At 34.4% G+C, this 14,545-nt stretch overlaps 1 protein-coding gene across 1 annotated transcript in view; it reads right to left on the minus strand.

Annotated features, from left to right (window-relative positions):
• Window positions 1-14,545, minus strand: part of LOC106883134 (ral GTPase-activating protein subunit alpha-1) — a 289,144-nt gene that overhangs the window by 227,109 nt on the left and 47,490 nt on the right. Inside the window, 3 exon segments of the mRNA XM_089359945.1 lie at window positions 4,094-4,216; window positions 10,804-10,875; window positions 13,106-13,370. Coding sequence (XP_089216071.1) covers window positions 4,094-4,216; window positions 10,804-10,875; window positions 13,106-13,370 — 460 coding nt within the window.

Genomic DNA, 14,545 nt, shown 5'->3' on the forward strand with positions numbered 1-14,545 from the left:
AATTCATGTTTCTTTTTTGTTTTGTTTCTTTTCTTTTTCTTTTTTTTTTTACAAAGGGTTAATTGTGTCTTGCATCCCTCCAGGAATCAACAAAATAAGAACCAGTTTTGGTAAATGTGTTATTCTTCAAATATAATTTTAATCAAGGGAAAACATGAATAAGTACCGTAAATCAATTAGTGATGTAATGAAAACCTCGAAGTGATGATAGTGGGAAAGTGGGTAGCAAAATAAGTACACTAATGATGATGATGGTTATTATTATCATATTTTTTGATTATTCAATTAACAATACTGCTGACTCAGTTGGTAGACAGGTGAATAACTTGCTTTATGCTACTTAAAATGGTGTTTCATTACTGTTGAGTTCAAATCTTACCAGAGGCAGCTTAGCATTACTCATAGGATATATTGATTACATTGGTTATTTCACCTCATTTTACAATTTTACAAAACAATAAGTCTTGTTATCTTGGTTACAAATTAGCTTAACCATCATTAAAGACAAGAGCAAGATAGAAGTGAGTGTGAAAAAAGGGAGCAGTTATGTTGTAATGGAAAAAATAAAGTCGGAAAGGATGGAGAAAGGAAAAAAAAATATCAGAATGGAAAAAGAGAATGAGCAAAGAAATGAGGAAAGAGAAGGGGAGGAGGATGACATAGAGAGAGATAGGTAGGGAGAAGAGAGGTAGGGAGAAGAGAGGTAGGGAGAAGAGAGAGGTAGGGAGAAGAGAGAGGTAGGGAGAAGAGAGAGGTAGGGAGAAGAGAGAGGTAGGGAGAAGAGAGAGGTAGGGAGAAGAGAGAGGTAGGGAGAAGAGAGAGGTAGGGAGAAGAGAGAGGTAGGGAGAAGAGAGAGGTAGGGAGGATAAGTGAGAGAGAGGAGTAGAGAGGATGAGAGGGTAGAGAGGATGAGAGAGATAGGGGGAGGATGATGAGAGAGAGAGAGAGATAGGGAGGATGATAAGCAAGAGAGAATGACAGTCTATGAACCTACTTCCAAAGAAAATTTTTATACCTAATATAAGAAAAATAACGACAAATTCAATTGAAACAGTAGTGGTACTACCATATGAGTTCAGGGTGAAATAGTATGCTTGTTGTCTTCTAGTACCGTAATGATCCAGTCAGACTGGTCACTCAGCTGGTTGTCTTATAGACAACCGTAGACACAGACTGATCATTCAGTTGGCTGTATGGTGCCCAGTTGACACAGTCATCCACACACTGAAGAGGAGGAATTTAGAGTTGAATAATTCAATACTCCCCACCCTAAAATATTAGTTAATTCAAGTATTGACTTTAGTCAACACTTCAACTGCTCTCCTGAATCACCAGGGAAATGTTTGTCTTCTGCTTTCATAGGATTTAAGTAAGCAAGAAACATCTAAATTTGGACAGAATACTGTTGTGTTGCTATCAAATTACACACACACACACTCACTCACACACTACATGGCTGAAATATAAACTGCAAATCAATGAAATACCTGTCAATTCCTAATGCTTCCACACTTTATAACAGTAAATTCTGCCATCAATGGTATCTATTTCAGATGAAGTGAACTCATACCACCAACCTCTAAGGAGAGTTTTGAATTGTCTTAGACAAACATCATAGAGAACAGCATATGAAATGCTGCAACCTTCTCCTCCTTCATGGAGGACTAGTTCACACCATTACCTTCGACATGTGGTAAGAAGCTTACTTCCCAATCACATGGTTACAGGTTCAGTCTTACTACATAGCACCGTGAGCAAGTGTCTACTATAGCCTCAAGCCGACCAAAGCCTTGTGAATGGATTTGGTAGATGGAAACTGGAAGAAGCCCATTGTATAGATAAGTATATATTTATGTGTGTGTCTTTGTTAGTCCCCTACTCCATCCACCAGCTGACAACCAATATTGACATGTTTAACTTAGTAGTTTAGCAAAAAGAGACTGATAGAATAAGTACTCAGCTTTTAAAAAAAAAAAATCCTGGAGTTGATTTGTTCAACTAAAATCCTTCAAGGCAGTGCCCCAGCATGGCCACAGTCAACTGACTGAAACAAGTAAGAGATATACCAACAGCAACTTTTTAACTCTTTAGCATTCAGATTACTCTGTCAAATGTAATGTTCTTTTAATCACACTATTTTTTAATTAATCATGCATAATCTTGTAGCTTCAAGATCTCAATGGAATTGTTTTGTAAGTCGGAGGAGCAAGATCTGGCCAATTTGAAGATAAAACAGGCAGAATATTTGGGCCAGACATGGATAGTTTATATGCTAAAGGGTAAAACAACTCCAAAGAGTTAAACTGGCATTAGCAGCATTTCAATGCCAAAAATCCCTTTAGCTTCACTGTCTTCAACGTCAGCAATCCCTGCAGCTTTTCCAAAAAAGGTGAGGTAAAAATAGATTCTTAATAACAACAATGATCCTTGATATAGGCACAAGGCCACAAACTTTGAACGAGTTTGCCCTTCATTCACCAGTCAAATATATTGAGGTTCATTGAAATGACAAAGTTAATCCTGGTGGGATTTGAGCTCAAAACATATCTCAAGATATTTTCTCCACTGCTCTCCTGATTCTGCCATTCATCTACCTCCTAATAACAATAATGACTTCTAATATAGGTACAAGGCAAGATATTTTGAGGGGAGAGAATAGTTGATTACACTAACTCCAGTATTAGACAGGTATTTACTCACCCCTAGGGGGATGAAAGCAAAGTCAACTTTGGTAGGATTTGAACTCAAAAGATAAAGAGCCATTACAAGGCATTTTATCTGATGCTCTAATGATTATCCTAATTCACTGCCCAACAGCAGCAGCAGTAGTTTCTTATATTGATAACAAGCTATGAATTTGTAAGAGATAGGGTAACATCAAATGAATCAGTTGCCAGTACTAGAGTGGTATTTACTCTCCCTTTCCGAGGCCCTTAAATGTGGAATCATAGGGAGCACTGCTGTGATGAACGCTAATGAAACTCATCTCTCTTCAGGTCTAACTACAGTTGATTTCTCCCAGAAAGGAGCAAGAAACAGAAAAAAAAAAAGAAAAAAAAGAATCAAACCCCAGTAATAGACTGCTACTCGAGTCATCAACCTCAAAAAGATGAAGGACAAAACTTGACCTCAGAATGCAGAGAGCTGAAACCAATACTGCAAGACATCTGGCCCAATGCTCTAACAACTACATTAGTAGAGACAGGTGGCTTAGTTGTTAGGGTACTGAAGTCATAATCGTAAGATTGTGGTTGCAATTCCTGGAACTGGTGACGCATTGTGTTCTTGAGCAAAACACTTCATTTCACATTGTTCTAGTCAACTTAGCTAGAACTCGAAATGAGTAATCCTGTGATAGATTAGCATCCTATCCAGGTGGGTAATATATACACCATGAAAACAGAGGAACCAGCTCATGTGTGTCAGTATGACTCGAGAACTTAACTTACTAACAACTATCATAGGTTGATGTTTTGCTTATGTTATCAATGCCTGGAGGAGTAAAAGACAACTTCAGCCCCTGTGATATTCAAACTCGGAATGTTAAGACAAAACTAAATCTTGTAAAGTATTTACCCCGGCATACTATACCACTTCTACCATTCTCCACTGCCTTCAACAACAAAAACAACAACAACAAATAACAATAATAATGTTAGTGACAAGTGATATAAGCATACCAAAAACCCATGTTAATTGTGAATACAAAAAAAAAAAAGAAACTAACTTGTTTCCCCACCTCCCAATTTTTTTTTTTTTTTAATTGCTAATTAGGAAGCACAATAAATGACATTGCAAGACTAGCAGAATAACGAAAATTGTTTATAAACAAAGACATGGGTAGGTATTGTGAAGGATAGAGAACAAAACATTGTGGGGTGGTAAGCGATATATAACTAGTTTTAAAAAAAAAAGCAACCAGAGCAGATTATATATGTATGTATGTATGTATGTATACATGAAGAGATATATACATGTGCGTGTGTGTGGAGTAAGAGTGAATCGATGAGTGAGTGTATGTATGTATCTCCTGAGTGTTGACCGAATAAAGAGGAAGGAGAAGGGATGGGGAGGAAAGTGCCAGGTTACCTACATCTTCCTCCATTATATCTGAAAGACTATGCTGGTTCAACTCGGTGTTGTCCTCCCTCAGCCCACACCCCTGACCCTCATCCACTGGCTCCTGCATGAATACCGGCAGTTCTTCGGCATGCTGCTGCATCAAGCAAAATATTTATATTTATATATTATATTATATATTATATTATATTATATAAATATCATATATATATATATATTAAAATGGTTGTCAATCAGTGTAACCAAAAATGTATAATAAAACTGTATAAAATAAAAATGGAAAATGGGGGAGGGTGAAAAAAAATGGGAAAATACAAAATGTTAAAAAGATGAAGAAAACAGAAAATTAAAATAAGAGAATGAATATTGATGATGCTAACACAGTTAAAAAGAAGTATTCAACATTAGTAACTCTTATATGCATGTATCAAGTTGTAATCCACACTCTTTGAAACAACAAGTTATGTATCAAGCCAATAAAGGCACCTTTATTTAGTTGTTTGACTTGTTAGAAATAGCAACCTATTCTCACTTTATGAAAAAAAAATATTATGATGGTCAAGGTTTGAATCTCTTTGACCACAGGTCTTTTCAATCATGTATGGCTTTATAATTTTTATGAGAGTTTAAACAGGTAATGACATTAAAGCAGTAGATTTACAATTATATAAATCTTCAACATTATTTTTCCTGTTTTTCCTTTAGATTTTTGACCCGTCCATTTTCTAAGCCTTTAGCATTCAGATTACTTTGTCAAATATATTGCTTATTTATTCATGTTGTTTAAAATTTTTCATCCATTACCTTGTGGCTTCAATATATTAATGATATGATTGCTTATTTTTAGAATGCCATTGTACAGTACATGTGAGAAGCCAGACCTGTCCAGTCTAAACACAAAACAGGTAGAATATTTGGGCCAGATAAGGCCAGTCTAAATACTAAAAGGTTAAAGGAAGTTGTTTTTTTTATGAATTCTGACTTCAATGTTATATGAGTATGCACCTTCACATATGCAAACTTATGTGCACATGTGCAAGCTGAATCAGCCGTAAACAAAGAAACATCAACATTTGAAATAGCACATAAAGAAGCTTCTCAAGTGAGTGACATCAACTCACTGTAATTGCTCTACCAGTTTGACAAATGTACTGCTACTTTTAATCTTTAGCACACTGTAGGTGCATCATCTCACTGTATGAGTTTTCTCCCTGTAGTAACAGGGCAGTAGCAAGGGAAACAATTCTAGAGAAAATGCAGTGTGCTAAAGGTTAAAATGGAGTCACATGTATTTTTAGAATAAAATCACTGAAGAGTATGAACTGCAACTGAGATGAAACAGTAACAGCTAATAAGTAACAGGTCTCTATTGTGTGTTTAATCAATCTAAGCTCGTTAAGGCAACTCAATAGTAATAACATTGGTCAAGTCATTAGTTGTCAAATATAACTGAGTATCAGACAGTGCCCAAGTTACTTGGTATAGTTAAGAAAATCTGCAGCTCTACAAACTCCATACAATGTCTCCAAGTTAGTTTATAGCTAAGTAGGCACATAACAGTACAAAAAAAAAAAAAAACACAGGAGGAAAGGAAAAAGTAAACATAAAAACATGCATTATTCTTCTTCTTCATTCAATATTTCTATTTACAACATAGTAAACATCAAATTTTAATTAAAAAAACAAGGAATGACAATACAAAGATGCTCAGCCAATTATTCATGCTAAATGCCTTAATAATAGCAATTCAGAAAAAATAATAAGGTTTGTTTTGTTTCAATTTAATTTGATGACTATTTACTCAATAAGCTAACTTTTCCAAAAGCAAACAAATTTCAGTAACGAAAATACATTAATTCACCAAAAAAATAACCACCCACTACTACATCCTTTCCTTTTTAAATGAACAACACAAAAAAAAAAAAAAAAATTTAAACGGAGTTACATATTTTAATCAAAGTGCATCAATTTCCTCAAATTAAAGAGTGAATAAGTTACAACGGGATCCAATGGAACTATGTCAATTTATTCAAATTGAATTAAATTAAATTAAATGGTTAAGCAATCAACTCTTTCCCACTAAAAATAAACAAAATATATCTGGCACATCTTTCTATTATTATAGCTCAAATCATTTATAAATTATCTGAATAATTTTCAGTTTCCCTCCTATTTTCTTAAAGATGAAGTAAGTGAGAAAATAAAAAGAAAATAGATTTATTTATTCTTATATGAGACTGAATGAATCATTAGATTATAGACTGAATTAGAGGCCAACAAGTGACCGAAAAACTTTCCTATCATAATCTATTTCCATGAAATTGAGTGAAAAGCCACAAGTAGTGTGTGTGGTTAACATCCACAGCCTACACTCACACTATAGTATTATGGTTTATTCTACTAATTCAAAGAACAGTCAATATTATTTACCCTACCTTATTACAAATTCTCAGTGAACAAGGCATAAATCAGGAATATGCAGGCTACAAGTTAGAACTGTAGCATTACATGTCTAAGAGAGTGACCAATCTGCCAGAAATGTGACTTATCAAGGCCAAAAAAAGGCCTTAAGTCCAAAATGACAAACCCTTTGCTGACAATGACAATACAAACTATCAACTTAAAATAGTCCTCCTCTGACGCATAATGCAATGAATAAACTACTGTCTGGCCTTTTAGCAGTTTGCTATGTTGCATATGGTTAAATTGGACATGCAGCTGGAAACCCATCAGTCTAAAAACATTGAAGACTTATACTTCATGAAACAAACCAATATAATGTTTAAAAAAAAGAAGGGAAGTGGGGTTTACAGGACATCAATGTTGAAGTTGAAATAAGATTGAAAGGAAACAATAAAACAGAAATACAATTAATAGGTAACATGCATGAAAATATATAAACATATTCATTGTGGGTTTATTATATATATAAGTATTTACAAAAACGCAAAAGAAAAAGCATGCAAAGAATGAAAATGTAAACAAATATTGTAGTAGAGAGAAAGAAAAGGTAGAGAAAATGGAGAAACAAACTGTTATGAGAGGGAGAGAAAGGGAAAGAGGTGGGAAGAAAGACCAGAAGAAAGTTGGGTTCATCCTTGACTAGTCAACCCCCTCACTCTTTATTTCCTGTCAGAGAAGATGCAGAAAAAAAAAGTGCAAAATGTTGAGCAGAATGACAGATGCATGAGTCTACACAACATGCTTTGTATTTTGTTTTGCTGTTTTTTGTTTTGTTTTGTTTGTTTGTTTTTGGTGGGGTACATACATGGTCTTAATGGGTGGGGTGAGGCTTTCTGACAGCATACATTTTTGAAGAACCACTTAACAAATCCTTACTGAACTTCTACAGCTTTCTGCCATTGATCTGACAGATTTTGCTCCACATAAGAACAGAATGCTCATCATCACTACTACTACCACCACCACCACCACTACACCTGTCCCTAATTCTTAGTCATTGACTAAACGGGTGTTTTTCCATATATATGTATATATATATAGTTTTAGGGAAAAGAACCAATTTATTAAACTCATCGATGAAAATTCACTATCACATATAGAAAAATTAATAATTAAAAGCACAATAAATGAGTATAATATAATACAAAGTAAATATCATAAGATAAAGATAATTATTATCTTTATCTTATGATATTTACTTTGTATTATATTATACTCGTTTATTGTGCTTTTAATTATTAATTTTTCTATATGTGATAGTGAATTTTCATCGATGAGTTCATGAAATTGGTTCTTTTCCCTAAAACTATGTATTTATATATATTTTAATCTGTAAAGCTCAATTTAATTTTAATTTTTTATAAATTGATTTTAATTGAGTTTTTACCTGTAATTTTGGATTTTGTCCCTAATATTATTTTATATATATATATATATATATATATATATATATATATATATATATATACATATATATACACACACACACACACATGCATATGTATGTGCCAAAGCTGTTGCATCCACTGTAGAACATCAGCCCACTAACACCACCCCACCCCCATTCCCTGCTTCTCATGTTTTACCTACAACCATGACTTGCAAAGATTCAAGAGCATTGTCAAACAACATTGATCTCACTAGTTATGAAGGCTAATAGTAGAATCCCTTTTGCCAGAATAGGCCAATAAAAAATAAATAAATAAATAAACTAGCCAGCCTAATAAAGATCTAATGATATAAGGAGGAGAAATATTGGCTTTGTTCATTACTATGCTAATTAGATGTCTAATTTTTCTTTTAAATATGATAATTGAAATAAGGAATAATCTTGCTACATGTCTCATTTCTCGTTCCACAAAACTTTAGTTTTGATTTAAAGTAAAGACAAGGTGTTATGGTTTGTCACATACAGATTTTTGTTACAAACTGAAATTAGCAATTTTACTATTAAGAAAAAAAAGGATGTCCGAAAAAGAATAAAAAAAGTTGGATAGAAAATCAAATGGAAAAGTAGCACCTGAAAAACAGATGCAGAAGAAATAAAATATTTATTACTTAAGTCCATCCTCTTAATATACACACCACTGATATGCTAAGTTGTTGTTGTTGGCACACTGTCGCCTACGACGTCGAGGGTTCCAGTTGATCCGATCAATGGAACAGCCTGCTCGTGAAATTAACGTGCAAGTGGCTGAGCACTCCGCAAACACGTGTACCCTTAACGTAGTTCTCGGGGATATTCAGCGTGACACAGTGTGACAAGGCTGACCCTTTGAATTACAGGCACAACAGAAACAGGAAGAGTGAGAGAAAGTTGTGGTGAAAGAGTACAGCAGGGTTTGCTACCATCCCCTGCCGGAGCCTCGTGGAGCTTTAGGTGTTTTCGCTCAATAAACACTCACAACGCCCGGTCTGGGAATCGAAACCGCGATCCTATGACCGTGAGTCTGCTGTCCTAACCACTGGGTCATTGCACCTCCAATATGCTAAGTACAATGGAACTATATTACAACTTAACCCCGTAACTGGAAACTACCCTTTCTACTAAGCTAAAAGAAAAAGAAGCATTTAAAAAATATTATGCTAATAACCTTAACAGTCAGTGTGACATACAAGAAATGCTGGAGCTGCATGTCACAAGAGGGAATAAGTGAGCTATTCCAGTGAATAAGGTAGGCCAAGAACATTTGTAAATAGTGTTGAAAAATAGGTAAGGCACTAACAGTAACAATGTTGTTTTTACTCATTTGTAATAAATTCCACAAAAGAATATATTTAAATAATATTAACCCTTTCTACTGTAGGTACGAAGCCTGAAATTTTGGGAAAGGGGACTAGTGAATTACATTGACCCCTGTGCTTACTTAACTGGTACTTATCTTACTGAACCTGAAAGAACGAAAGGCAAAGCCAATCTTGGCAGAATCTGAACCCAGAATATAAAGAGCCAGAAGAAATGCTGCTAAGCATTTTAACCAGCATTAATGATTTGGCAAGATCACTGCCTTCATAATAATAATAATAATAATAATAATGGGTTCAAATTCTGATGCAAGACAAGAAATTTTGGAAGAAGAGATTAATCAATTATATCAACCTCAAGTGTTCAATTGGTGCTTATTTTATCGACCTTGAGAGGATGAGAGGCAATGTTGACCTTGGTGGAATTTGAACTCGGAACATAAAGACAAAATGCTGCTAAGCATTTTGCCCAGCATTAACAATTTTGTCAGCTCATCGTCCTCACAAACATAATAATAATGATGGACTCTCCCATCAAAGACAACATATAACTGTTCAGATTTTTTGCAAAATGACTTCCACAAATATGATTTGTTTATAGTGCTCAAATGTATGCACTGTACATTAGCTCACTCACTCCATCAAATCGATGTTGCCTGAAAAAATGCACAGTGTGCCATGTGTCAGGTGTCAAAGTGATTGCAGAGTGACGTGAGATGAAGTGCTTTGCTCAAGAGCACAACGCACAATCTGGTCTAGGAATTGAAACCATGATCTCATTATCATGAGTGCAACACACTAATAATAATAACAGTTACTAATATAGGTAACAGGTTTGAAATTTGGGGGAAGGAGGTCAGTCAATACCATCAGCTGCAATATTTGACTGGGACTTTATTTTATTTCCTCCCCAAAGGGATGAAAGACGAAGTCAACTTCAACAGGATTTGAACTTAGAAATGTAAAAAGAACAAATACTGTCTGGCCATGGGGAAATATTATCTTGCTTGCAAACAGATGAGAGCTGACAACAAGAAGGGCAACTGGTGATAGAAAAAAAATCTACCTCAAATTCCATCCAACTCATGCAAGCATAGAACAGAGGACATTAAATGATGAGGAGGATGATGATGATCTGCTTCAAAAGAAAATGTTCTAAGAGGTATCCAGTGCTATTCCATGTTAAGAAGAACAAATATCTATTTGTAGGAAACTGTAAAAAATACTTTGAAAAAGTTAAATAACTTTCTGGTTGCCCAGTTGGCAGATCATGCAGGCTTCAATTTCTTGTAGGAAGTTTGTTGATATTTTGTATTGAAAGTATATAGTCTAAAAAAATGGATATCAGTTTTATTTATTTATTTAATATATATATATATATATATTTATATCATATGCACATAGAGAGAGAAGGAGAAGGGAGAGAGACTGATCCAGAAAAATGACGAAAAATAAGTATGGAATATAGTAGCTTTTGTTGCATTAACGCACGTGGAATATATAAAAGATACCTGCCTGAAACCAGTCTTTATAGACAGCAATAACTCTTCTCATTGCTAAAGCATGGTTAAAAGAAAACAACAACGCCTGGAAAGAAAAGAAATTGAAAACATATTAGAAGTAATTGATTGTCACACTTTTTGCATAAGATAATTACCTCCCCTTACACAAAATACACCCCCACCCCACCCCTCAAAAAAAGAAATTTCGATGGTCATTATATTAGAGTTATCTTCCTTAGAAGATAACTAGAACAAAGAGACAACTAGAAAAAAATTCTTGTCTCATTGTATGCATAATCTCAATTTTTTTTCCCAACTAACTATGCTATATATTAGCTCTTGATGAACATGAAAATAATTGCACAGTAGTTTAAGAAAATTCGGGTATGACCATGGGATTGAACCTAGAAAGTTCCCCTCCAAAGCACAAATGCAGGCAATATTGTTTATAGAAGACCAGCAGTTACCCATGCATACCAGTCTCCCTTCTCCATGCCACCAATGTTATCCAAGTAAAAGCAAAGGCCTTAGTACCAGTGACATCATAAGTCATTTCTACAGTGGAGTGAACTGGAGTAATGTGAACAAAAGTGTCTTGCTCAAGAACACAATGCACAGCCAAGTCCAGGAATCAACTCACTACCTCATGATTGTGAGCCTGACACTCTAACCACTGAGCCATGTGCCTTCACTTTAAGAAAATTCATCACTTATATTTATATATATAAGTGTGTGTGGACATAAGTTTAAACACTAATTGAAATGTATTGGGATTTCCGTTTTTCTGTTTCTTTAAAATATTTATTTCCTCCAACTTATCAAATTCATTCTCAATACTATTAAATTTCATTTCTGTCAGGACAATAATTATAAATTAATTCAATGGGTAAATTCAAATTACAAATTTATTCTTCTTCACCATAGCTGTGTCCAACATCTCATTTTACAACTCTCACCACATGCAGGTGAAGTATCCAGGCAGTGGTGACACATGGAAAGAAACTGTCTGGCAAGAATTCTCGCTACAACACTACCCAACTAGATAAGATGACAACTTCTCAGCTGAAGAATAAAGAGTCTGTACAATGCACACAGTAATAAACTGTACTAGGTCTTTGATAAAGCATTTAATTTATCTGGAAGCCAAGACAGGTAAGAAAAGAGAGAGAGAACAACTCATTACTGAAGCAATAAAGAGAAAAATGAAACACTTAAATACTGCACCATTCTAAAATGAAATCATCTTAAACATTTCAGATGCATTGAATTACCGGTACTGACAAAAGTTTAAACAAGAACCATTAAATTGTGAACTAGAAGGAACCTAAGTCAATATTCTATTACTGGGTTTAAATAACATTTAAATACTATCTTGGCCAAACATGAAATTGTGAAAGAAGACTAAATTAAATTCTTCCAATTTTAGAAACAGCATCTGCAAATACAAGCATGTGTTCAATATTACCATGAGAGCTCCAGGAAGATTTTAGGATAATCAATGGAATTAGAAAACAAGAAATGTCTTGAGAGAGCATAAATTAGATTAGAAACAAAAACAGATGCAATGTATTTATTGTCTGCTTTTTGTTTTTCTTCCTGAAAAAGTTCCATCCAAACCATTAGTTTCCACTGCATCTCACCTCTTTCCCATTTCCAGAAAGATTATATTAAACAGACAAAATAAAGTCAGGTTCTTAATAATTAGTAGTTCTACATATAGGCTTAACTCCATAATAAAATTAAGTTCTGGCTTCAACTCAACAATTGGGTTCATCCTTCCTTTCCTTCTATTAAACCATAACTATGCTCTGAAAGATGTTAATTTTTTTTCTCCCTCATCCCCTCATCTCCTCAAAATCATAAGATTTATAGAACTACTTGTTCATATTTACTAAGAACATCAATATCACCATTGTGTACATGTGTCAATCATCATTCTAAAACAGGTGGTTATATGTGCAATAGAGCCAGCTCATTAAGGATAAGTAACCATCTCATCTGCTTCTCTTTTAAACAACACCAAAAAAATTTCCTTAAGTAATGAGCCTACTGTTTTCTTCTTGGATAATATGATTTCTGATTCAGACATGAGGCCAACAATTCTGAGGAGAAGGGGTTAGTTAATACCATGACTGGTATTTTATTTTATCAAGCCTAGAAGGACGAAAGACAATGCTGACCTCAGTGGAATTTGAACTCAGAATATAAAGAGTCAAAACAAATATTGCAAGACACTTTTCTGACACTCAAACAATTCTGCTAGCTCACCCTCTTTCCTTGGATAATGTAATAAAAGGAGTTGAAGAAGTACAAACCTGTCGGAATGCTTCATGGACAACGTTGACATTTTCTCGGGTAGAAAACAAAACTGATTTCACAATTTCATATTCTGAAAGACTATGGTCTTCGTTATATATACTAGAATTTGTAGAGTTATCTGTACATTGTGAGCCTGTTGATAAAGTACTGGCAGCACTTCCGGGTACCAGCTGGTCACTGTCCGCTTTTGGTTCACTCACAGCACACGTCTCTACTTCCGTTTGATGACTTTGCTCGGTCAGCAGAGAACAGGACAAACCCCTAAAAAGTAAGACAAAAAAGATGAGTTTGAAACATGCTACAATGGGAACCTGATTAGTTAAACTTATGAAAAAGGGCCAAAGCACAGACATTAATTGGGAAGAGAGGGACTACATTTACAAACTCTACCTCACCCCCAGATCTATACGCACCTCAAGTAATTACAGGGTCAAACAGTGTCAACAGCATCTTATGTTTTGTATTATTTACACACGCATGTACAAACATGATATATACTTTATAAATTCAACCACTCAGAGAATCTGTAAAGCATTTCAAACAGGCAAAAAAAAAAACTATCAGAAAACAGACAACCACACAAACAGAAATGCTGATTGTTAGCTAAACTTCAACAATAAAAGTCTCTGTGAAATATTCGCAGGAAGCATCAATTCTGTTGCAATAAAACTAGAAACTGCATATCTTATATTTTCTTGGATGTTGATGCTATGCTACTGCTAATCCATCTAAATCAGGGGTTATCAACCATTTTTATCTATGGACCCCTTTGATTACTATTTTATTCTGGTGGATCACCCATAGCCATTCGATGTTTAAAAACTAGTTTTATAGAAACTTCTTGCAAAATTCTTATTTTGCTTTTCACACATTAACTTGTGCAGGTTGAACTATGTATAATATTAGAGAAAGAAGCTTAGCTGTTTCTTGCAATACATACCAATATATACATCTAAAGCAAAATTTTTTCAGGGGCCCCTAAAATACTATTGTGGATCTCCAATTTACTATTTTGCTGTGTGGACTCCCAAAAATCTTATATGGACCCCAGTTAGGAACCACTGATCTAAATATTGAAGAAAAAAGTACAAGGGACAAAATTCAATTAACAGGCTATTTTAATGGCCTGCATCCCATTGACTCATAATCCATTTAACTTAGTTGACAGTTAAATATTTCCTATTTGCAGGGAACAATACATTTTAAAATAATTACTAAATTCCTTTTCAAGCTTACTATAAGTGATTTAGTACATAAGTGGTGGTAAGGCTTCACATTGCTGATGCTTCAATTACAGCGCAACCCCACAGGCTAAAGTTAAACTCAATAATATAAATCAAAGAATAACTCATCAATTTTTCTATATTTTTGCAGTATTTCACCTAGTGATAATAACTTGCACTGAAATTAATTGAGTTAGAGTTAATCCTTTAGCC

The sequence above is a fragment of the Octopus bimaculoides genome, chromosome 11 (genome assembly GCF_046866305.1).
Source record: "Octopus bimaculoides isolate indiv1 chromosome 11, ASM4686630v1, whole genome shotgun sequence".
NCBI lineage: Eukaryota > Metazoa > Mollusca > Cephalopoda > Octopoda > Octopodidae > Octopus > Octopus bimaculoides.